Consider the following 25430-nt stretch of genomic DNA (forward strand, 5'->3'; position numbering starts at 1 on the left):
AAAATCCTGTATTTATTTAGTGGAAGGGAGGAGGTTCTCCCAAGCAGTGCTCAGGGACCCTGGGCCCAATCTCAGATATATATGGCCCTGTTATTCTTCCAGATCAGCAATGCTTGGAACCACCATGACCACCCCCATTGGTGCCTGGGGAAACCACACTGTAGGTGTCAAGCATTAACCTGGGGCCTCTGCATCCCAGTCCTTTGAGATCACTCCTTAGCACAAGGTTGTGTATTTAAATACAGGCAGCCAAATTCCAGAGTCTACTTAAAAAAGAAATGACTCCAACTAAAACATTTTCTTGCTAGAACCTTTGTTTCTAGGGAGCTACATTTGTCATTTGACAACTCAGAAATATTTTCTTTTTCTTTTTTTTTTAATTTTTACTAGTGAAACACCATGAGGTACAGTTGTAGACTTACAAATTTTTGTGCTTGGGTTTCAATTACACAATGATCAAATACCCATCCCTCCACCAGTGCCCATTTCCCACCACCTCAGATCCCAGTATCCCTCCCACTCTCCATCCCCCCCATCCCCCCCCCCCCCCCCGCCTCTGTGGCAGGGCATTCCCTCTTGTTCTCTCAGAAATATTTTCAAGTTGGGATCTCACCAGTTTCATGCCAACACAATAGTATGTGTTCCATTTGCAAAGTATTTTGACATGCTCACGTTTAAGATCATCTGAAGGAGATGGACTATATGCCCCATTTTACTGATAAGGACACTGAAGTTCCCTGTGAGAATCAGTACAGAGCTAGACCTCAGACTTGGTTCCACAGCTTCAAAGCCTGTGTTGACAGCAGAGGACAGGGTTTAAGAAGCCCTCCACTGGGGCTGGAGCGATAGCACAGTTGGTAGGGTGTTTGCCTTGCACGCGGCTGACCTGGGTTTGATTCCCAGCCTCCCAGATGGTCCCGAGCACCACCAGGAGTAATTTCTGAGTGCATGAGCCAGGAGTGACCCCTGTGCATCACCGGGTGTGACCCAAAAAGGATAAAAAAAAAGAAGCCCTCCACCAATCCATGCACCCACTCATCCACTAACCACTACAGTACACCTGACCTGGCTAACAGGAATCAGAAAAGGGTCTGTCTGCTTTCAATATTAATTTGTTTTTCTGAACCTAAACATGAGCAGATTCTCTGGGCACTTTAGTTGCAATACCTTATTTAAACCAACTTGATTCTACCAACTCTAGTGAGTTAAGATCTTTGCTTATACCATAGAAAACTCAGAAAGTCTCATTTCTTTAGTTTGGGGCCATACCCAACAGCACTTGGGCTGCTCCAAGCTCTGTGCTCAGGGGTCACTCTTGGGAGTTCTTAGAGAAACTATGTGGTGTACAAACCTGAACTGAGGTCTCCTGCATACATAGCATGCACTCAGCTCATTGAGTTATCTCTCCAGCCCAGAAAATTTGGGTTAATCCACTGGCACAATGAAGAAAGTAAAATAATAACTAACGGCTAATTAGAAAGAAGATAGGCAAGATGGGGCAAAATTATGTGATGGGCTCATGTTTCCAGCCCTCCCATATCTGATCAAAGGAACTCCACTTCACATGCTCATATTCTTACCCTGTAGTCTCTTCCTGGCCCCCTGAGAGCCTGGTCTCCAGACCGCTTTTGGTATCAGTTCTGAAGAATGAGTGGTAAAGGAAGAACACTGGGTCTCCGGGAGGAAATTTGGCTGAGCTGGAGTAGAAAAGTGGCCAGAGAAGGGAAGTAAAGAGGGAGAGAGAAACACCAAGGAGGGACTGGGGCTATACTTGGACAACCCAGGGCAGCTCCATGATGCCTAAGACTAAGTGAGTAAGGAAGGGATTGCAAAAATGCCTGCTGGAGAGAATTTATTGTTGAAAATCATCTGTAGGAATGGCAAAGTAGCAGGGCTTCCGTGACCCCATGTCTTTGCAGAAACTCACCAAGTAATGTCATTTAATTCAGAGTGTAAGAAAGAGGCTAAGAAATTGCAGGAAATTTCTTGAAGGAACTAATATTTGAGCAGGACGCAGAGTGAACAAAGCTTCACGAGTGACAGTTAGTATGCAAAGAAGGGGGATCAGGCCAGGACATATTAATGGAGAACTAAATGATTAAGAAAGAGAATGAACCAGAAAAATCAAGCAGAGATATTTAGGCCCAAAGCAGTAAGATATAGGTGCAACAACCCTACATTAAAGTGAATGATTAATAATGGAGGAAGTTATTACCTTGGGGTAGAACAATTAATTAATGAAAGACATTCCAGGGCTGTTTGCCTTACATCCTGAGTGTGAGGGTCACCATAGTGTGTGTGTGTGTGTGTGTGTGTGTGTGTGTGTGTGTGTGTGTATTTAACAGACTGCAAGATTTGAGTATAAATTACAATTATATGGCTGGAGCAATAGCACAGCGGGTAGGGTGTTTGCCTTGCACATGGCCCACCTGGGTTTGATTCTTTCGTCCCTCTCAGAGAGCCCGGCAAGCTACCGAGAGTATGCCGCCTGCACGGCAGAGCCTGGCAAGCTCCCCCAGCATATTCAATATGTCAAAAACAGTAACAACAAGCCTCACAATGGAGACGTTACTGTTACTGGTGCCCGCTCGAGCAAATCGATGAACAATGGGAGGATAGTGCTACAATGTCTTGATCAACTTTTGTTGGCCTGAAAAAAAAAAGAAGAGTGGACAGATGGACTTGAAACAGGATTTACATGGATATGCGGGCCTGAGAATTAATGCACACTGCAGCTAAAATCAGCCAGTGTTTACCAGATTTGAGATGGATGCTGTTGCCAAAACAGAGGAGCACTAAGGAAGTAGAGTGACATCTGGGAGAACAAGTCTTTGAAAATCCTTTTTCAAGTGCTGACTGAAATTTCTGAAGCTCTCATTCCATACCCTACATGTCAACAGCAAAAGCAGGTGTTCCACCACTATATCAGAGATTATAAAGATCTGATATTCTTCCCAGATCCAATAGGTAAATATAACCTCAAATGAAGGTCACATATCAGCTGACACATACATTAAAATTCCAGCTTTTTTTGTTTTGTTTTGTTTTTTGGGTCACACCTGGCAATGCACAGGGGTTACTCCTGGCTTTGCACTCAGGAATTACTCCTGGCAGTGCTCAGGGGACCATGTGAGATGCTGGGAATCGATCCCAGGTCAGCAGCATGCAAGGCAAACACCCTACCCACTGTGCTATCACTCCAGCCGCAGAATTCCAGTTTTTTTTTTTTAAAAAAAGTGTTACTTTGAACAAACTGGCAGGTTACCGAATGCAGCCTGCCCACAGGGCAGAGTCTGGCAAACTCCCCTTGGCGTACCCAATATGCCAAACACCAGTAACAATGATGGGTCTCATTCTCCTAAAGAGCCTTGAATATAATCTCAGGGCTAGGATGAAGGAGATGTTACTGGGGCCTGCTCGAGGCAATCGACGAATAACAGGATGATTTGTGATTGTGATTTGTGTTACAGGGAAGAGGCTGGAGATACAGTACAGCAGGCAGGGCACTTGCCTTGGGACTGTTCAACCTAGATTCAATCCCTGGTGCCCCTAGTACCACCAAAAGTGATCCTTGAACACAGAGCCAGGATTAAGCCCTGGTGTGGACTTCAGATACCGATCCAAAAATGAAAATTAATAAATAAATACATAAATAATATTAGAGGAACCAGAAAAATAGCACAAAGGACTAGGAGCATACTTTTCACGTGGGAGCTCGTTAGATTCCTGGCATTGCATGGAACCCCATACTACCAGAAGCAAATCTAGAGCATCACCGGTATGAACAAAAACAACAACAACAATAATAAAGTAATATATCAAACTTAAAAATATACTAAATACATAAACTACACCAATATGGTTAAGTCTGCATGAGAGAACCACAGATCTTTATTTTCTATATTTTGTTTATATATATATAATATTTAAGTGTGCGTTATTTGTGCTATTAAGCAAGCTTGTTTTTCTATAATATTAAACATTTACCTGGACCCATAGGAATTATTCTGGACAGATAACATGCACCCAAAAAGGGTTTAATTAACCAAGAACAGGGCAACTGACTCCCCTCTGGAACCTTGCTGACAGAAAACATTTAATAAACTTACAATGAGATCTGAGGTCAATTGCTTGGATTGAAGCAAACAGAAAACACATACATATAACAGACTCAGAGGCACTCCTCAAAAATAGTAACCCCCAGAGTAAAGAACTATTTGTCACTGAGTGTTGTTTTTTAAAATAGACTGTTGTCCCCTTTCAGCTGGGAACAAAAGTTCCAGGCTCAATGTGTAACTCACCAAACACATGGCAGAATTAATTTGGGAATGTTCTAAAGCAACATTGACAAACATTTGGGAACGATTCTCAGCTATAGCATTCACAGATGATTTAATCTCCCATATCACAGCAATAAGTTTGAAAACAGTCCTAAGGCTGAATTATACATCGAAGTTCCCCAAGCCCATACAAAACTAAAGACAATTCCATGTACTTATAATAACTGTTTTGGTTGATTGTTGCTTTTTATCAGACTTTGGAAGTGTTCTCTGGAGCATCTAGACATCCTAATACACTTGATGAAAACACAAACAAACAGTAAGTTTATCATCTGCACTTACATACCACCTTCTATCCATGGATCCCAAGAGGTCTTTCGGAAATATTATTTTCATAAGTATCCAATGAGATGAGTAAATACTGTTACCTCCATCTATTTGCAGATGAACTTAAACATGGGGGCAGCTAAGTGGCTTGTCAACGGTTAGAACCCAAGACAAAATCCGTGCAAGTCTCCCTCTAGTTTCCCTTCCTCCCTTTCTCTGCTGACTGTCCCTTTGAGCTTTCTTGTTGGCCCTACTTTAAATCAAGCACGCAGACCATTGTCTCCCTGGTGATGGAGGTGGCATTCTATTTCCTGCCTCAAATCTGGCCCAGGTCCCGACTGCATTTCATTTAGCCACAAATGCATCAGCTGTGTGAGAGTGGGGACAGCTTGGCTCCTTGGAAACCTAAGTGGCGTGTATCAGCTGGCCTGAACCTGCTTGAGAGACACCCCAGGCCCTGCTTGCTAACTTCCCTACCACTAGCCCACAAGATACAAGGAAGACAACAATGTTTCTCTAACTTGGGGAAAGAGCTAAAACATCTCAAAAGTAAACACACTGGTCAGGGTCCAGGCTCACCCACAGGGAAAGGTCACCTAGACATTATGGGCTCTAAATTCCTGGACTGTTCACAATCAAATACAGAAAAACAAAAACATTGCTGTACCATCCACCAAGTAATAAGACTTACTACCTGAAAAGTGACACAGTTGCACTCTCAGAAATTGGTGGTGGAGGGTTTTATACTTTGCATTCTTACCATTTGGTCAATAAAGGCAATATATTTTATCACTTTAAATTTGTTTCCATTTCTAGCTACCTAACTGGATGGTAACGTGCATCCTTTGAATTAGACACTGAGTGAGTTGCCCTTCATTCCTATGGTGTGCTCCCACACCCCATTCATGTTCTCATTAGAGCTCATTAGTAAGGACAATACATAATCTCTGGTGTTCATTTACCTTGTGCCAGCTATCTTGCCATGCGTGTCACACCCATGGCTTTTTAAATTTGAGATATGCAGGCCTGAGCGATTATACGGTGGAGAGGATGTTTGCCTTGTAGGTGGCTGACCTGGGCTCAATCCCCAGCATCCCGAAAGGTCCCCCAGGAGTGATCTCTGAGTTCAGTATACCCTGAACACTGCCAGGTGTGGTCCAAACCCCCAAGCCCCAGGTTTTTTTTTTTAACAAATAAACACAAATTTAGGGATTTCAACAACAAAAATTTATTTTTTCACAGTTCTAGAGGTCACAGAGGCAGGTGTCATTAGGTTCATACTTCCTCTGGAAGCTCCAGGGGAAATGTTTCTTGCCTTTTGTTTCTGGTAGCATCTGGGATTTCTTGGGATCACTGTAGTCTCAGCCTCCACCTGCCTAAATGCCTCCACGCTTCATTTGTAGTTTCCTATTGACCACAGTGTGCTTGCATTTAAGGTCACAGGATAATTTTACCTTCCCTGGACTAGACATATTTTCAGAGTCATTTTTCCTCATGCACAAGTCCAGGAATTCAAATGTGAAAATCTAGGGGCTGGGGGGAGAGGGGGTCAACAATACATAGTTGTATGCTTCATTCATTGGGGGAGCACTGCTTTCAGGTTTTTCTTCTTGTGTGCTCCAGAGAATCATTGGTTATGGGATGAAGATGAGGCACAGAGCTCATGCTCCAGTACTCAGCAGATCTGTCTGCAGCACACTCCTACCATTTATTTACAACGTAGCTTCAGCAAGTAATTTAACCTCTCTGAACCTAATGTGTGGGATTGTTTCAAGGATTAAATGAGAATAAACATGAAGTACTATATAGTAGTGATGCAAGTAGTTTTGTACTAGGTGAACAGTCGCTATTGTCCTTTGTGTTAAAAATAGGATGTTCAGCCGACCACAGGCACACCCCGAGCAGGTGATTGAATTCTCTGAAAAACCCAGGTATATGGACTTGTGACTGAAATTCCCAGGCTTCCGGAGTCAAATGGGGCTCCTTTCCCATCTCCATGAGCTTCCACTTTTCTGGCAGTCATGCCTACGAACTGCCTCTGGGCGCCATTTAAGTGCATTGCCAGCCATGATGCAGATGCACAAATGAACCTCAGAAGAGAGCAGCATGCTGCAGAGATGACTATGGACTCCCAAATCACCATCCAGTTAAAACAAAACAAAACATTTAACTCCAGTTCCAGCACCCTATGAAAAAATTTTAGAATTCCACAACATCTCATACAATCATACTACTGATATACCCAGATTGACACATCACATTTGATGAGGAGGAAGGTAGAAAACAACCATTTTTTTAAAATTTTATAAAGTAGTTCACAATATTTAATTACATTTAATATTTAAATACAATCCCACCACCATTACTTTCCCACTACCCTATTCTGGATGTTTTCATCCCGAACCTCAACACCTGCCCTGAAAACAGAACCAAAATAATTTATTTTGTATTTTGTTATAAATAAACCACTGAAAATGCTCTAGAAAACTTTTCTGAGGGAAGAGTGTGTGAAGATTGTTGTATTTCACCCAGGAGCCATTAAGCCCTTCTATAAGCGATTACTAATATATTGTTAAAGGTTGAGCCTTGTGTGTGTGTGTGTGTGTGTGTGTGTGTGTGTGTGTTATGTATCACTGTATCACTGTCATCCCACTGTTCATCGATTTCCTCGAGCAGGCACCAGTAACATCTCCATTCGTCCTAGCCCTGAGATTTTAGCAAGTGCCACATTGGAGGCTCTTTCAGGGTTAGGGGAATGAGATCCATCACTGTTACTGGGTTTTGGCATATCGAATACGCCACAGGGAGCTTGCGAGACTCTGCAGTGCGGACAGGATACTCTCGGTAGCCTGCCGGGTTCTCTGAGAGCGAGAACTAGACAATAAGAGGTCGCGCGGCCTCGAATGCTACTGGAAGATGGGGGATCTGGGTGGAGGAGGCCCAGTCCCAATCCGAGCAGGCTTGGAGATCTCAACCCCAGGATCCGCACATATGGGTTCCTCAGCCAGTTCCTTCATGCGTGAGGCTCATTCGAGCATGTGGAGAGTAGTCTTAAGCATGGCTGTGGCTGGATTTCAGAGGTCTTCATCTCCCGGGGGTCTGCTCGGGATGGGGAGGGAAACTCAACCCACTTCCCTCCAAGGGGCCCGGGTGAGGACAGTCAGGTTCGGAGAGTCTGTATGTATGTATGTATCTGTAAAAATATACTTCCCTCTAAGATTGGCTGACTTCTACTTTAAACCCCATCAAATGTGGTGCGCTACTCTTGGAATATTAGTGGTGTGAGGTATGAGATGTCACAGCCACGCAGTCCTGGGATAGGTTTACTCGTGGGCAAGGCTTGGCCTGAGTGTGTGGAGAGAGGCTGTGAACATGGCGGTGGTTGAGTTCTGGAGGTTTTCGGCTGCCAGGGCTGGGCCCCTTGGGTTGAGGAGGGGCCTCAACTGCCCCCTCTGGGGTGCCCCAAGTGAAGCAGCCTGGTGTGCGGTCCGGTGGCATGGCTATGGCAAATCATTTTATTGTAAAGTAAAAGTAAAGTAAGTACTTTACAGGGCTGGAACGATAGCACAGCGGGTAGGGCGTCTGCCTTGCACCCAGCCAACATGGCCGACCCGAGTTCGATTCCTCCGCCCCTCTCGGAGAGCCCGGCAAGCTACCGAGAGTATTTGATATGCCAGACACAGTAACATTTTATTGTAGCTTAAGATTTTCTTTCGGTTGATTTTTTTTACTATTTTTTTATTTGTGTTTTGGTGTCCAGATTTAAGTCAAACCTTAACTATGCAAAGCACAAATTATACTGCCAGCCCCTAAGGAAGATTTTCCTAATACAGAAAGTGGATTTCTCATTTCAGATCTAATTAGCAACCAAATACCTAAGTGTTAGGTTGTTTTGTTGATATTTTATATTTTACTGAGAGATAAGTGTTCCAAGCCAAAGAAAAGTGATGTCTAATAGGTCTATACTGGGGTCTTGGGAAGTCTCACCCCCGCCCCCCCACCCTCTGCAATCAATCAATTAGTCTATTCAGTCATTCTTTTCTTGGAGTTTGCTGTATGGGAAACTGAGGAACACAGTTTGAAAACAGCCTAGATACGCGGGAAGCAACTTTGAATCATTGTCTGCTTCATCTATCAAAAAGATCTGATGTATATATCAATAATTATCATAAACTTGAAATAACTGTTACAGAGCATTTTCTATATGTTTTATATAAAATATTAAATAAATAAAAAGATCCTAGATCCTTTGGCAAGCAGGTAGATTTGGGCATAAAACCTTAACTCCCCTGCTACAAACAAAAAAAATTCTAGTTCAAAAACAGGCAAAGGACTTTAGCAGACACTTCTTCAAAGAAGATATAAAAACAGCCAGTAATTACATGGGAAAAAATGCTGATTAGCACTAGTCATTTGAGAAATTCAGATAGCGATTAAATCACCCAATAAAATCTAGAAGTCACCACTTCTTCAAATATGCAACATTACAGACATTATAGAAAGCTGGGAATCATTTATCCACCAAGCATATCACTTGATCACTTGACTTCCCGTTAGTCGTCGATTTGCTCGAGCGGGCGCCAGTAACGTCTCCATTTGTCCCTGTCGCATGCTAGTGTAGCCCAATGGCGTCTGTTCGCTCTAGGAACATGAAGAGCCTCAAACCGATCGTTCATGATCTTGATGAAGAAGTCTGACCATCTGGTAGGTGGGTGGCCACGCGGTCTTTAGACATCCCGTGGAATCCAGTCAGTAACAGCTCTAGTCCAGCGGTCGTCTTTAAATCTCATTACATGACCAGCCCATCTGATTTTTGACACTTTGGCAAACGAGACAGTGTCCCTGATTCTTGATCGACGACGGATGTCAGAACTCCAGATTCTTTCTCTCATTTGAGTAAAATGTGATATTCCAAGCATAGCTCTTTCAATTCCTCTTTGGGAGACCCAAATAGTGTTCTCATCCTGTTTACGCAGGGCCCAGGTCTCTGAGGCATATGTTAATGCAGGAAGAACAGTGGAATCAAGGAGATGTGCCCGGAGCCGGAGGTTCTTCGTCCTCTTAGCTATTTCTTCGACGTTCTTGAAGGCGTTCCAAGCCGCTCTCTTCCTCCTGCGCAGCTCGGGTGCCAGGTCATTTGTCATGTTGACTTCTCGACCTAGGTACACATAGCTGTTGCATTCGGAGATGGTCGTTCCGTTGAGAGCGAATGGAGCGTCAGGAACGAGGCTGTTTCTCATAAACATTGTCTTCGTAAGATTTAGCTGTAGTCCGACCTTTCCACACTCATGGTCAAAGTCTGCCTGCATTTGTGCCGCTTGGCTGATGTTTGGTGTTATTAAAACAATGTCATCAGCAAAGCGGAGGTGGTGTAGTTGCCGACCATCTATCTTCACTCCCATTCCTTCCCATTTCAGTTGTCGCATGATGTTCTCAAGGGTGGCACTGAAGAGTTTCGGTGAAATGGTATCACCCTGCCGCACCCCTCTCTTGACATCAACGATCACTTCTTTGTAGAATGGTGAGATCCTGGTAGTGAATCCGTAATACAGCTCACGGAGGATCTTGATGTATTGAGCTTGAATGCCCTGATTAGCTAGGGCTTCAATGACCGCTTCCGTCTCAACAGAATCAAAGGCCTTCTTTAAATCAATGAACGTTAGACAGAGCGGCATCTTGAACTCCCGAGAAACCTCAATGAGCTCTCCAGTCCGCCGAGGGCGCACCACCAAGCATATAAAATAAACATATAGAACCTGGGCCCAAAGGAATGGAGACCCAGGAACTATCTGACACAAGATTAAAAAAAATTATTCTAGAGATGATCAGGAGCCACAAGAGTACAAAGATAAACAATTTCGTGAGATCAGAAGAACAATGCAAGAACAAAAGTTAAAAATAGAAATCAGAAGAAACACAGCAGAGACTGGGGTGTTGGGCTCAAAAAACTAGAGTATGTGCTCTGCATGCAATAACCTTAGTTCAATTCCCTGTACCACGTGGACCCCCAGTACACGTGATCCCTCAGCACCACCCAGAGCAGCCCCTGAGCACTGAAAACAAAACAGAAATTTTGGAGTTGAAGAATAACTGAATAATTCAATAGAGAAGTTTAAAAACAGGGTTAGGTGTGTAGTTCAGCAGCAGAGAACTTGCTTTTCCTTTGTGAGTCTCTGGGTTCAATTCCAGGTACCACAAAAGAAAAGGAAAGGAGAAGGGAGAAAATGAGAAGAAAAGGGAGAGGAGAGAGCAGAGAGGAGAATAGATTTCAACAAACAGGAAAAAAGAACAGTAATCTAATAAAAAGCACGAACTTCTGGCCTGGAGCAATAGTACAGAGGGCAGGATGCTTGCCTTGTGTGTGGCCAACCTGGGTTCACCACATATATGGTCTCCCGAGCAGCACCAGGAGTGGTCCTTGAACGCAGAGCCCAGAGTATGCCCTGAAAACAGCCAGGTATAGCCCAAAACCAAACCAAAACAAAAAAAAGCAAAACCAAGGCACACTCACTGTGTAACACAGTATGAAAGTCCCTAAACACTTGGAAAACAAACATAAATATATACTCCACTAATCTCATTTGTGTGTGTCCATCCAAAGGATTGTTTCCATAGCTTGGCTATTGTACTAATTGTCACAATAAACATGGGTGTACATTTATCCTTTCAAATTAATGTTTTTGTGTTTGGAGGATTGATGCCAAGAAGTGGTATCAGTGGGCTGTATGAGAATTCTAGTCCATTTTTTTTTTTTAAGATCTCTCCAAATGGCTTTCTGTATAGGCTGAAACAGATGGCATTCCCACTAATACTGATGAGGAACTTTTTCTCATCACAACCCTGCCAGCACCGGCTGTTTCCAGATTTCTTGGAATGTGCCATTCTCTCTGGCATGAGATAATATCTGAATGTTATTTTGATTTGATTTTCCTGAATCATGAGAGATGCTGAGAACTTTTTCATATGCCTGTTAGCCATCGTCTTCTTTAGGAAAGTTTCTTATCTCCTGTGCCATCTTTGGTTGGGGTCTTTGGGATTTTTTGTTAAGTTTTATGTGCATTTCCATGTTTAACTGCACTAACCGTTAATTCCCATGTTTATTTGCTCACAGAAGTCAAAATATGTAGAAGAACAATGCAAGAACAAAAGTTAAAAAAAGAAATCAGAAGGAACACAGCAGAGACTGGGATGTTACAACCTAATCTGAAGTATAAATCATCTGATGCAATATTAATCATGAAAAAGAAGGAAATCCTTTCATTTGTGACAAACTGCACCTCAATGGCATTGTACAAATGAAATAGGTCAGAAAGACAAATACTCTATGACCTCTCTGGAATTTAAAAAGGACAAACTCACAGTGGTAGTTACCCAGGTTTGAAGGATGTGGGAAATGGAGAGTTACTGGGCTGAGTATAAACTTCTAGTTAAAGAATCCATAGTTTGGAAGCTGGAGCAATAGCACAGTGGGTAGGGCGTTTGCCTTGCACGCGGCCGACCCGGGTTCAATTTCCAGCATTCCATATGGTCCCCTGAGCACTGCCAGGAATAATTCCTGAGTGCATGAGCCAGGAGTAGCCCCTGTGCATCGCCGGGTGTGACCCAAAAAGCAAAAAAAAAAAAAAAAAAGGATTCCATAGTTTGGGGATCTACTGTGGAGCATGGAGATAATGCCTGAATATTGCTCAGATGCTAGATCTAAAAAGTTATCACACAAAATGGTCACTATGTGACGTGATGGGCTGGTAGTTAATAGTATGGCAGAAGTAATTTTGAAAATTATAAATGAATAAATATAATGTACACTTTATACAATATTATGTCAATAATATATAGAAAAAGCAGATAGAGGTGGGAAACGAGAAGAGAAAATGAAGAAATTCTCAAACAAAAACTTGGGGATGGATTGTCAACAAGCATTCCCAACAAGAAATGTTGAAAATTCTGTGAGAAAGTATGTAAGTCAGAAACTTCTAAACATTTTTTAAAAGGTGCTGAGAAAAAGATAAAATGCAAGTAAAATTAAAATTTATTCTTTGTTGTTGTTGTTGTTGGGGAGCTGAGGCACATATGGCGGTGCACGGGGCTTAGTCCTGGCTCCGTGTGCAAGAATCACTCTTGGGATATCAAAAGCAGTGCCAGGGTTCAAAGTGGAGTCAGCCATGTGCAAGGTAGGTATCTTAACCCCTGTACCATCTCTCTAGCCCTTTTTCCTTATTCTTAACTTCTCTAGAATATTAGTTTAACATTAATAATTTGATTGGACAAAGATAGTTCAACAGGCTGGAAAGAATGATTTCATTTAAAAGGCCAGGGTTCCATCCCTAGTAGCACTCTAATCCTTTGTCATCTCCCCAGCTCTATTATCTGATTCTGAAGAAAAAAAACTACCGATTATGCCAGAGAAGTACAATGCTTAGAGCACTTGCTTTGCAATTGGCTGACCGGGTTTTATTCCCCGAACCACAAATGGTCCTCAGAGTCCCGCCAGAAGTGATCCTTAAGTGCAGAGCAGCAGTAAACCTTGAGCATCACCAGGTATGGCCCAAAAACCGAAGGGAAAAAGAAAAAAGGAAAGAAAAGAAAAACACTACAGGGCTGAAGTCATAGTATAGTGGTAGGATGTTTGCCTTGCACAGGACTGACAGAAGTTCAATCCCCCCATCCCACATGGTCCCCTAAGTCTGCATGGTGTAATTCCTAAACACAGAGCCAAGAGTAACCCTTGAACCTAGTGCTGGGTGTTTTTCTCACCACCACCAAAAAAAAAGGGGGGGGGGAGGGGTTCCAATTTGATAAGCGCTATTCTGTAACAAAAATCTAATAAGAGCCTACATTTTTACAATAGAAAAATACTTAAAAGAATTCACTCAGGGACTGGAGCAACAGTACATTAGGTAGGGTGTTTGCTTCATATGCATCCACTGTGGTTGATCCCTAGTACCCTATCTAGTCCCCAGAGCCCCACTAGGAGTGATCCCTGAGTGCAACCCTAGGAGTAAGTTTTGAGCACTGCCAGTGTAACCCCAAACAAAACAAAATATAAAAAAAAAGAAATTATTCAGTTCAGCTATGTATTTCACACCATTTTTTGGCGTGTATGTGTGGGGAGGGGGTAGTTTGCTCATTATAACTATAATCTTCTAGCAATGAACAATACTTATACTAAAATAAGGTTTAGAAAGCACAGGAACTTGAAATACTAAATTCTGAATGCATGTATGGAAGTATGGATGTCAAGAAGTATAGAAACAAGACAGTATTAGAACTAAAGAAGAAAATGAGGGGGGTAGGGGACAGCCAGGAAATGATTCAGTGGCCAAAGCACCTACCTTGCATATATGTGTTTGATCCCTAGTGCCAACTTTCTTAGAAGCTCAGCTGTCTGAGATGTTGTTTCCTAAAAGTGTTTTTTCATCTCAGAGAAAAAACACTTTTAGGAAACAACATAGATGCCATACCATACTGGTCATTATTTTTTTGTATAAAGTATTTCCAAAAGTTAAGTGATTATATATAGCAACATTTAATAACTCAATTGTAATTTTAAATTTATTTCACCATAATATAAACTGCTCAACCTCTTTTCACTTATTGCTCCATAAGAAATAACTTGCATAAATATTTCATATTTTCAAAATTCTTCAAAATGAAAATTTTGAGGGGTTTTGAGCCACATCTGGCAAGACTTAGGGGCTACTTCTGGCTCTGTGCCAATCCCCACAATGCCCAGAGAACCATGTAGTGGCAGGGATCAAATCCAACAGGAGTAAGACTCATATGGAAAGTTCCTTTAACCCCTATGCTATGTCTCTGCCTGAAAAATAATTTTTATACTATGTTTCTAAGATTAATCTACAATATAGTTCTTGGGAATAAACTGTATTATTAGAGTTTTTAATTGTATACAGCAAGTAGGAGTGCCCAGGATAGACCAAGGGTAGAGAGCTTGTATTTTGCAGGCATGAGGCTGTTGAGTTCATTTCCTGACCCTGCCTCACAGACCAAGCAAGATCACAGAAGCATTTACTGGTATCACACAGAGCACATCTCCAGTGTACCACAACTTGGAGCAAGGGAGCCAACAAGTGTGCAATCCCTAATGAGCACGACTACCAAGTATATGAGAGTAACATAATAATTGTTTGTGCAATTCCTGTCATCACAACAACAATAAAAGGAAGGGAAAGGGAGGAAAGGGAAGAGGATGGGGAAATGCTTGTAATAGTACCTGGAACTAAACCTACAGATTAAGGAATTCTTAGGAAAATTAAACCTCTTGGCTCTTAAGCGCCCCCTGCTGGCAGCTACTGGAAATAAAGCACAAGATAAAAAGATTTTTTTTTTTTAAATTTGGGGAGATGATGGAAGATAAAGGATGAGTGTACTTACAGCTGAAACTGAAAGAAAAATACTCAAAACTAAATAATTATCTTCTCTAAGATTTTAGGACTTTCGAACATATTTGGGGTATGTGAAAAAGGGCTAAAAACAGGGGAAAGTTACTGTCTAGTTTCAACATATTACTATATCCAAATGCAGAAATGCCAAAAATTTTAGTACAGGGCTGGTGCGAGCTCAGTTGGCTGAGTCTTGCATGAGGAAAGCCTGGGTTAGGCTCCAGCATCACAGTTATCCGTGTACTGACAGGAACGACCCTTGAGCAGAGCCAGCAGAAGCCCAGAGTACTGTTTGGTATGACTCCAAAACAAAAATACAGGCTGGAGAGATAATATAGGGGGTTAAGGTCCTTGCCTTGCATGCTGAAGACCTGGTTCAATCCCCCATATCAAAAATTAAATGAAAAAAAAAAAAGTAGCAAAACAAAAATGTAGTATCAAAGGACCCAAAGACAGGGCTTAGTAGTAGAGCAAAAACGAAGGTTCTGAATTTGATCACAGGCATCACCCTCTCCTCGGTGTGATCCCCAATGTCACAATAACACTTGTTTAACACAACTGTGTGTGAACACAACCAAGTATGTGACTCCCAGACACTGCAGCAACAAAGGGGAAGAATAATTTAGTATAAAATAATAACCTTTGCATAAAAATTTCAGTCTAACAGTAATGGTATTACTCTAACCTTACATTTTCCTCTGATTTGTGGAAAATCCTAAAATAACATGTAGATAATAAAATTGTTCATCAAAAATTTAAAAAAAATAATAAAATAATAACCTAAATGATGGGTCTCATTCTCCTAAAGAGCCTTGAATATAATCTCAGGGCTAGGATGAAAGAGACGTTACTGGGGCCTGCTCGAGGCAATCGACGAATAACAGGATGATGAAATGAAAATGAAAAAATAACCTAAAAAAAGGTTATCATTTAAAATACAAAAAAAAAATAAGAATTTTAATTCGCGTCACACCTACAAATCCAAACCTCCATAGCATGTAAATTCATTGACTGGCCTTGTTCCAGAGACTCATAAATCTAGAAAGAGATAAACTTGCTGCAAAATTTCTCAGACAGCAGGGCACTCCAGGAGGGTGGGCCAACTCCGCCCAATGCAAGCACTGGCAGCTGCTCGCTCCCACACTCCTAAGTCAGCCACCTGCCTCCTGCAGGAAGCCAGCCTCACAGAGAAATTAACCTGCCGAAAACTCAGGTATGCAATAGGTCCCTGTGACTGAAATCTCCAGGCTGAGTCAGTATGAGCTACTTCCCTATACTTTCAGACGCCCTTGTAGTCATATCCACACCCCAAAGCTGCCACCCAGTTAAAATTTTAACTCAGTTGTACCACACAGTTAAAAATTCTGGACTTCCTGGAGCAGTATCTCCAAATACTAGTAGCAAACCAGATTGGATGGGATGTAACTAGAAGCCAATCGTGACTAACAAAAACACAGAAGGCTTAACTTGTGACAGTTTAGTAATCCCTCAGAAAAAGACTTAATGTCTCCATGGTGAGATACAACAGTTTACACTGACCTTCTTCTAAGGAAATGTTTTTTGATCATTTCATTACAATTTGTTGGTAAAAAGCAATATAGAATAAATTACTGTGGGTCTGCTATGAGGGCAGGCTTGAGAGGTGGTCGGGAAAACTGGAGACAATGGTGGAGGGAAGGCATTTATGGTGGTGGGATAGTTGTTGGAATATTGAACACCTGTAACAAATCATAAACAACTTTGTAAACCAGTGTTTAAATAATGGAGGGAAAATTTTTTTTTAACATACATAGGCCTGACCTATTTCATGTATACTACAAAATATTAGCACAGAATTTTTACATTTTATTAATGACAGGTAAGACATGATCATTACCATAATGAGATCTAAGTATGAAACAAAATTTAATGCAATGGATTTTAGATTCTGAAGTTGGAAACTTACTTGTATAAATTAAAATAGGCATTTTGCTATACTGTAATAAATGGTTTTAATTACCTTATTTACATAGGTCAAAATCATGCAGCAATCAAAAACTGGCTTTTACTGATTTATTTTCCAATCATTCTGTTTCCCATTTCTTTAAGTTTTGTTGGAGCAAGCAATATAAAGTAAATTTGTTATAGGACCAAGGAGACAGGTTGCAGTTGGGAGGGAAACTGGGGACATTGGTGGAGGGAAGGTCACACTGGTGGTGTTGGAACACTAAATGCCTGAAAAAACTATATTATAAATAACTGTATATTTCAGTGTTTTAATAAAAATAAAAATTTAAAAAACCTTAAATGTTTCATCCTTCATTACAATGAAAAACATATCACACTATTCGTTTCAATATTAAGGTTTATTTTTCCTTCCAGAGTGAGGTTAAGTAACAATTTAAATAATTATCAGGATGTATAAACAAACATCCATTCAGATAAACATTACTGCTTAAAAGTGGCTAAGAAATATTTTGCATGTAATAAATATATTTTATGTTTAGGTTAACAGGCACCATCTTGAGAGCAGAAAAGGTTTTTTTTAACCAATAAATAAATTACATTCAAGAAAACAATGTGTTTATATCTGAAGTATGATATATCCTTAAATGTTTTTCTTCATATAGCACCCAGACTTCCAAACTGTCTAGAAAGTATCTCCTAAAATATAACACATACCTTAAGTCATAAAAATAAAGGCCAAGAAAAAAATTTAAGACAATTTTATAGTTTATATTCTTAATTCCCCATTCAATAAAATACCAACTGCCAATTAAAAGTAAATTATATATGCACTGTTAGTGCTGAAAATCTGAAATATATATTTTTAAAAGTCACTCTTTCTGAAAGTATTTAAAATATTGCATCTCTGGTGGCAAACCTGAAAACTATGAAGCATCTATTTCCCCTAGTTTTCATATTCCCAGTCCCACCCTTTCATCCTTTAACAGTCATTGGTTTCTTTTTTTTTTTTCATTTTCTTTTACTTTTTTTTCCGGTAAATACTCTAACTTATATCCCAAACACGAAACACTGACAATCCTCCTTGGCAAACAAGGAAATCTCAGAACAGTCCAAGCCAGCTTTGCTCCCAGTGAGTGGCACAGGCTAAATGACAGGGGTTGGGGAAAAAAAATCAATGGCCTGTATTGATGCAGTCAGAATGCTCCTGAGAGTCCTTAATTGTTTGAGAATTTGCTGATGTAATCCTGAAGGAAGTTTCAACACAGTTTGCAGACAAGTATCAGAGAATAAGTCTTTGATTGATAATTTTTCTATTTATTTCTGCCAAGGCAACTGAAAACACGAAAGCCTTTTCATCAGAGAGGTTGGCATAGATGTCAATTTCCTTTTCCTGTTTCTCTGTTAAAAAAAAAAAAGTGAAAGCTTAATACAAAGACAGTAGATGCAGTAATTCCTTAGTTTGGCCTTTGTGTATTTCTTTAAATGGCAATATTACACAGAATACTAAAATACATGATAAATGTTAAAAGTTTTGCAGTGCTTTTAACATTCATAATTTAACATTTAAAAGTACTATGAAACAATTTTTTTATTATATAAAGATGTTACTAAAATGTGATGAACTAAATTCTATAACTAAATGGTGACTATGTATTTCTACATATATGTTTTTCTAAATTTTTGTTTGGGGGCCACAATTGGCAGTACTCCAAGACTCCATGTTCAGTGAACAAGTTTCACAAAAGAGGTGAAATGAGGACTATATGGTGACAGAACCCAGAGTTCCAGTATATAAAGCAAACAATCCAGATGTCTGTGCTATTTCCCCCAGTGTCCCAATCCTTCTTTATGGTTCTATAAAGATTAGTTCTATTTTCTGTTCTGCTTTTTTTTCCCCCTTTTTTATTTTGGGGTGGTGGTAAGGGAAGTAGTGGTGAGGGAAGTAGTGCTGAGAAGGCCTGGGAGCCCCAACTGTGATTCCTGGTCAATACAAAGGCCTGAGGATGCTGTGCAGCTTAGGCCCCTGCAGAGTCAGGAATTACCTAAGCCACTCCAGCAGTGCTGGAGGAATGCTTGGGGGCCATAGAAGCCAAGGACGGAACCCAGGTTGGGTATGTAGCTAATCACTGTACTCTCTCTCAGCTCTTTTACATTTTTTTTTTGTTTGTTTGGGGAGGCTACATCTGGCAATGTTCAGGGATTACTCCTGGCAGTACGCAGGGGAACATATGGGATGCTGGGGATCGAACCCAGGTCAGCTGCATGCAAAGCAAGCACCCTAACTACTGAACTATCTCTCAGGTCCTGCTTTTACTTTTAAATTAAAGTTAAACATACTGTGATATACTTGTCACAGAAAACAGAAGTATTCCTACTCATACACTCCAAAAGACAACATTGTTTTAAAAAATATTTCATACTATTTAAATTTTTTTATAAGTTTAGGCAATATGGTTATAAAAGGGTTGGTGTTTATGATATTGTTGTACAAAGTTATTGCGCTCTATCACCAAAGCACCCATGACTCTCTACCACTGGAGATATACTCTGGTACACTTGGCAGGTACCAACTCACTGCTCAATGCTCAGGGACCATGTGGTGCTGGAAACTGAATCCAGGGCTACTCTGGCACACCAGTCACTTTTCCCCCCCAGTTGTTACATTCTGTTTATATATTTTAAGGATGAATTTTATATGGTACCACTTTTTTTTTTGATTTAGGTATTACAGATTTGACTTTTCACCATAGGAAATTCAATTCTTTGCATCTCATCCCATCCTCCAATTAGTGATAATTTCAATTTTTTGTAGCCTTCAATTTTTTAAATTATTCTATTCAAATAACTATTTTCCTTGTATATTACTTTCCCTAGGAGATTCCTTTCCCATTAGCTTAACTTTAATAATTGAACCCAAATTTTCTACTTGCATAATTTTCTAATGTTTATACATATTAAAAAGAATTATAAATTTTATCTTCTTGAAGAAAAATTTCTCCAAGTCTCCAATCTGTACCAAAACAAAATGAGTGCTAGGCAAAACATGTAATTATCAACTTGATATTTCTTTTTTAATATCATGCTGGATATTCTCTTCATGTTTTCTTGAGTTGGATAGACCACATGCTCTGGTTTTCAGGGTACTTTCTTAGTTTACTCAATTTTTATGGCAGGGTAGTACCTTGCAGTGTGTTAGAGGAGTATAGAGAGCAAACTTTTGAAATGCTGGATTAGAAAGCATAGTTCGTAATTTAGTTAATAGAGACTCATGGGTTTTCTTCTTAGTATTTTTAACACAAAAACATTGTCTTCCAATTATTAGTGTCACTTTTAAAACCCAGTAATTTTTTGTAATTATTTGAAAATTTCTGTAAAATTACATAGTAAAAAAATTACATAGTAAAACGCACACATCCTAAGTGCTAAGTGTACAAGAAAATGAGTTCTGACAGATACATCCATGTAATCCAAACCACAGTCATGTTATAGAAAGGTGCTCTGCTCTGTTCCAGCCTCTTCTCTCTTCTCCCCCGGACCCACCCCAGCAACCACTGTTCTATACCAGATTCATTTTGTCTCTTCTCTCTTTGATTTTGGGCCACACTTAGTGGTGCTCAGGGTTTTTACTCCTTGGTCAGTAGAGGATCACTCACTTCTGGCAGTGCTCAGGGGACCATATGGGGTGCTGGAGATCAAACTCAGATCAGCCTTGCGACAGGCAAGCACCCTGTCCTCTATACTATCTGGTCGCAATTTTGGATCTTCTTAAATTTCATATAAATGGTGTTCCACTATTAGCTGGGGTGGGTGAAGCACACTTAAAGAACTTCCCTTTACAATCTATTTCTAAAAGAAACAGAAACGGTGTCTCTTACAAAGAAAGATTGTGAGAGGCCAGAGATAATGCCTGCCTACTGCTGATTCTGATGCTTGCATACATGCATCTTATAGTCCTCATTATAGAGTAAGGATGTCTGGAGTTTGGTTAACACCTCTACCATCCCACAAAACTCCAAGGTTTATTATCTTAGAAGTATCTTCCTGACTGCAATTTTGTTTCCCAGAGCAGGGCTCCACACTTTTAAAAGTTCATTTCCATATACCTACACTCTTAAAGCTCCTTTGTAAGGCAGTAATTTTTTTCCTTTGTTGATATTTCTTTACCTAATTTTCCTTGTTTTAGGCTTATATTTTCAAATCATCCCATTGTTAAAGAAGCATGCAGAAAATTCAAAATCTCTAGAAGACCATAATACCCAAGGAATTACAAGAGTAAGTGTAGTCCTCACAGGATATAGTCAAATATAAAATACATTCCTTTAGTCACAATATTAAGAAACATTGGTATTAACATTGCTATACATTAGGGAGTAGTAAATGAAGTTACATTCCCAACAGCAGTAACTTTTTACAAATAAAAGCTCAGAAAACAGAGAAAAACAGGTAAAAATTCTTGCTGCCTAGAAAGTTTATATATTAATGCATGTATACCTAAGAGTAGCTTAAAAAGCAAAACTTAATTCACAATAACATAACAAATACATTTCATTGAAAATGAAACCATTTTGAGATATTACAAAAAGTATCCCTTTTCTCCTCCATGTACTTACTGTCTTAAAACTCTCTTAAAACTATTTTAAAAAGATAGTCATGGGGACTGGAGAGGTAGTACAAATAGGAAAGGTGCTTGCCATGCACCTGACCCTCAAAACCAATACAAATAAATAAGATGATCATGGATGGAAGGTACCAAATGATAACATATTCTTGGCCTGGATTACAAAATTAAAAATGCCAAGTAGGGGAAGAAAGCAAGAGCAGGGTATTAAGAATACTGGCTGAGGAACTGGACATTTTATTTTGGTGGTAAAGAGCTGAGGTAATTGTGTACGTCAAAACTGTATGTGCAAGAGAGAGAGAGAGAGAGAGAGAGAGAGAGAGAGAGAGAGAGAGAGAGAGAGAATAGAAGAGGAAAAAAATCTTAAGTGCAAACACTATTATAAACATGTGACCCAAATGAATTAAAAGCTTTTTTTTTTTTAAATAAGTTTTCTGGGGCCAGAAAGATAGCATAGTGGGGCATATGCTTGCCTTGTACACAACTGACCTGGGTTCGATCCCTGGCACTGTAAGCCCTTCCAGGAGTGATCTCTGAGTGCAGAGTCAGGAGTAAACCACAAGAAACACCGGGTGTGAGTTTCTTGGGCTGAAAAGATAGTTTAGCAGGCAGGGTGTTTGCCTTGCATGCGGCTAACCCAGGTCCAATCCCCAGTACCCTGGTAAGGTCCACCAAGCCCCACCAGGAGGGATCCCATAGTAGCAACAGATGTGGCCCCAAAGCAGAACAAAATTTTTAAAAAAAGAAAGAAAAGGGAATTTGTTAAGGGAATGGAGTGGGGATATGGGAGGTGACCTTGAAGACAGGTGGCATTCACTGGTGGTCAGTATGAAGCTGAATTGCTGTACACCTATTATTAACAGTATAATAAAGCAGTAAAACTCTTATTAACAGTACTGTAAATAATAATACCTAGAGAAAAATTGAAATAGTAAATACAGTTTCACAAAGTTATTCATGGACTAAGAGGGAATTCATTATACTATGCTTGTGTAAACTTTGAAATTTTCCACAATTCTCCTTATCTAAGGAGAAATATAAATATGCTGTGACCCAAAAAGAATTATTAAAAATTATACTAAACATGAACTTTTTTTTTTATTTAAAGCTATCTTCAAACTATTTTTTAAATTTTACTTATTTTTCAAAGTGCCATGTCTGGTGGAGCTGAGGAGCCATGTACTCAGGGGTGACCCCTGAAGGTAGTCAGGGGACATTGTGTGTTGCTGTAAGCCAAGTACCTTAACCTCAGTACTAAAGGACACGTTCAGTAGAAAGGTTTTTTAATTTTTGAAATACATTTTTTAACAGAAATCAGACTTCTCTTTAAAAACTTAAGTGTAGTCATATTAATAAGTTTCTTCAGGATGTCATATACCAAACTGTTCTCTGAATTCTACTAATCATTAATTTCCAACAAGGCGAATATTTCCTTGCAAAAACTTAAAAATTTTTGTTTTCCACAAAGAACTAAGTTTTTTTGATTAATTTTAAACTATAAAACAATCTACCTTTAAGAAAACACTTTTAAATTAAAATCTAAGTTGTGATTTTAAGTTTAGAAGTTCAATATCTATCAAACACTGTTTTCATTATTATCTTAAGACCTTGGAAAAATACAATACATGGGAGAAAAACAGTCACTGTCACTGTCCTCCCATTGTTCATTGATTTTCTCGAGCGGGCCCAGTAAACGTCTCCATCATGAGACTTGTTGTTACTGTGTTTGGGATACTGAATACATCATGGGTAGCTTGCCAGGCTCTCCGAGAGGGGCAGAGGAATCGAACTCGGGTCGGCCATGTTGGCTGCGTGCAAGGCAAATGCCCTACCCGCTGGGCTGGGAGAAAAACAGTACTTGAATTTATTCATACCTCTTTCTTCCTCATGTTTTTTGGCAGATGCACTTTTAGGTCTTCCTCTTCCGCGTCTGATGTGATCTGAATGGCTGTTGCTTCGAGATCTCTTTCTGTTTTCTAAATCCTTAGTAACTGTAGAATTTATCTTCTCCCGCCTAGCTCTCTCTGTTCGTCTCCTCTTTGCCTCATGTTTGTTTTCTGTACGGATAAGTAAAAAGAACATATTCTAAGAGCTTAGCAAGAGCTGTCTGCCCAATTCCCATTGGCTTCCTTTGTCTTTTGAAACTGCATCTGGATTTGCTGGTTTTGTCCCTCATACCATATATAAAAAGAAGTTCAAAAGAAATCAGATTTACATTAACACTTAAGAAAAAGTCAGCTTTATTAATTTGAGACTTCTGATTTCAGTGCCTACAAGTTCATAATAACATCACAGTAACCTTTCTGTCCTTTTCCCTCCAGTAAGCCAAAAATGTTGGTTAGAAAAATAAAAAATAAATTATTTCCCCTTATCCAAATTATAGACTGAAAAAGGTCACACACATAGAAGCAAAACTGACCTTAAAAATAACACAATAAAGTCACGAATCAAAGTAGAAGGCATCCCATAATGTTTATTGAAGACAAAGTTGGCAAAACTCTCCATGATATTGAAGTTAATGGTATCTTCAAAGATGTCACGCCACTGGCCGAGCAAGTGAAAACAGAGATAGACAAATGGGACTATCTTAAATTAAGAAGCTTCTGCACCTCAAAAGAAACAGTGACCAAAATACAAAGACAGCCTACAGAATGGGAAAGAATATTCACCAAACACACATCCGACAAGGGGTTGATATCAAGGATATACAAGGTACTGGTTAAACTACACAAGAAGAAATCACCCAACCCCATCAAAAAATGGGGCAAGGAAATGAACGGAAACTTTCTCAAAGAAGAAATCCGAATGGCAAAAAGGCACAAGAGAAAATGCTCTACCTCACTAATCATCAGAGAGATGCAGATCAAAACAACAATGAGATATCATTTCACACCACAGAGACTGGCCCACATCCACAAGAACAAAAGCAACAGGTGCTGGCGCGGATGTGGCGAGAAAGGGACCCCCTTCACTGCTGGTGGGAATGCCGACTGGTCCAACCCTTTTGGAAAACAGTATGGACGATTCTCAAAAAATTAGAATTTGATCTCCCATTTGACCCAGCTATAGCACTCCTGGGAATATATCCCAGAGAGGCAAAAAGGTATAGTCGAAGTGACATCTGCAATTGTTTGTTCATTGCAGCACTCTTTACAATAGCCAAAATCTGGAAAAAACCTGAGTGCCCGAGAACAGATGACTGGTTAAAGAAACTTTGGTACATTTACACAATGGAGTACTATGTAGCTGTTAGAAAAGATGAAGTTATGAAATTTACATACAAGTGGTACTACATGGAAAGTATCATGTTAAGCGAAATGAGTCAGAAAGAGAGGGATAGACACAGAAAGATTGCATTCATCTGGGGAACATAAAGCAACAAAACGGGAGACTAACACCCAGGAATGGCTGAGATTAGTACCAGGAATTTTGCTCCATGACTTGAAGGCCAGCCTCATGTGCTAGGTGAAAAGGAAGCTCAGATAGAGAAGAGAGCGAAGAGAGCACCAAATGAAGGGTGTTGTGAAGACCCTCCCAGGGTGGGAGAGACATGCTAAAAGTAGTCTATAGACCAAACATGATTGCCACTCAATGCCTTTCTTGCAAAACACAGTACCCAAAAGAAGAGAGAGAGAACAAGGGGGAATGCCCTGCCACAGTGGCAGGGTGGGACGGGGGGGGGGGGGGGGGGGGGGGGAGGGGGATGAAGGGTGGGAGAGATGCTAGGACCCGTGGTGGGGGAGGATGGGCACTGGTGGAGGGATGGGTACTTGATCATTGTATAACTAAAACCCAAGCACAAAAATTTATAAGTCTATAACTGTACCTCATGGTGTTTCACTAATAAAAAAAAACAAA

General features: G+C 40.2%; 2 protein-coding genes across 4 annotated transcripts in view; both read right to left on the reverse strand.

Annotated features, from left to right (window-relative positions):
* MYLK3 (myosin light chain kinase 3) overlaps positions 1–4831 on the reverse strand; it is a 53349-nt gene extending 48518 nt beyond the window's left edge. Inside the window, exon 1 of one of the 2 annotated variants that reach the window (XM_056137064.1) lies at positions 4623–4831. In XM_056137064.1, the coding sequence (XP_055993039.1) occupies positions 4623–4676 (54 nt within the window). In that variant the 5' untranslated portion in view covers positions 4677–4831. The remainder of the gene's footprint in view (positions 1–4622) is intronic. The other variant, XM_056137065.1, reaches the window with a different exon arrangement.
* Positions 4832–17333: 12502 nt separating this feature from the next.
* The window catches only part of CUNH16orf87 (chromosome unknown C16orf87 homolog), a 75581-nt gene continuing 67484 nt past the window's right edge, over positions 17334–25430 (reverse strand). For both annotated transcript variants that reach the window (XM_056137070.1, XM_056137069.1), the window contains 2 exons: positions 23447–23629; positions 17334–18352 (listed from right to left, as the gene is read on the reverse strand). In XM_056137070.1, the coding sequence (XP_055993045.1) occupies positions 18234–18352; positions 23447–23629 (302 nt within the window). In that variant the 3' untranslated portion in view covers positions 17334–18233. The remainder of the gene's footprint in view (positions 18353–23446; positions 23630–25430) is intronic.

This window comes from Sorex fumeus, unplaced genomic scaffold (genome assembly GCF_029834395.1).
Source record: "Sorex fumeus unplaced genomic scaffold, SorFum_2.1 ptg000122l, whole genome shotgun sequence".
NCBI lineage: Eukaryota > Metazoa > Chordata > Mammalia > Eulipotyphla > Soricidae > Sorex > Sorex fumeus.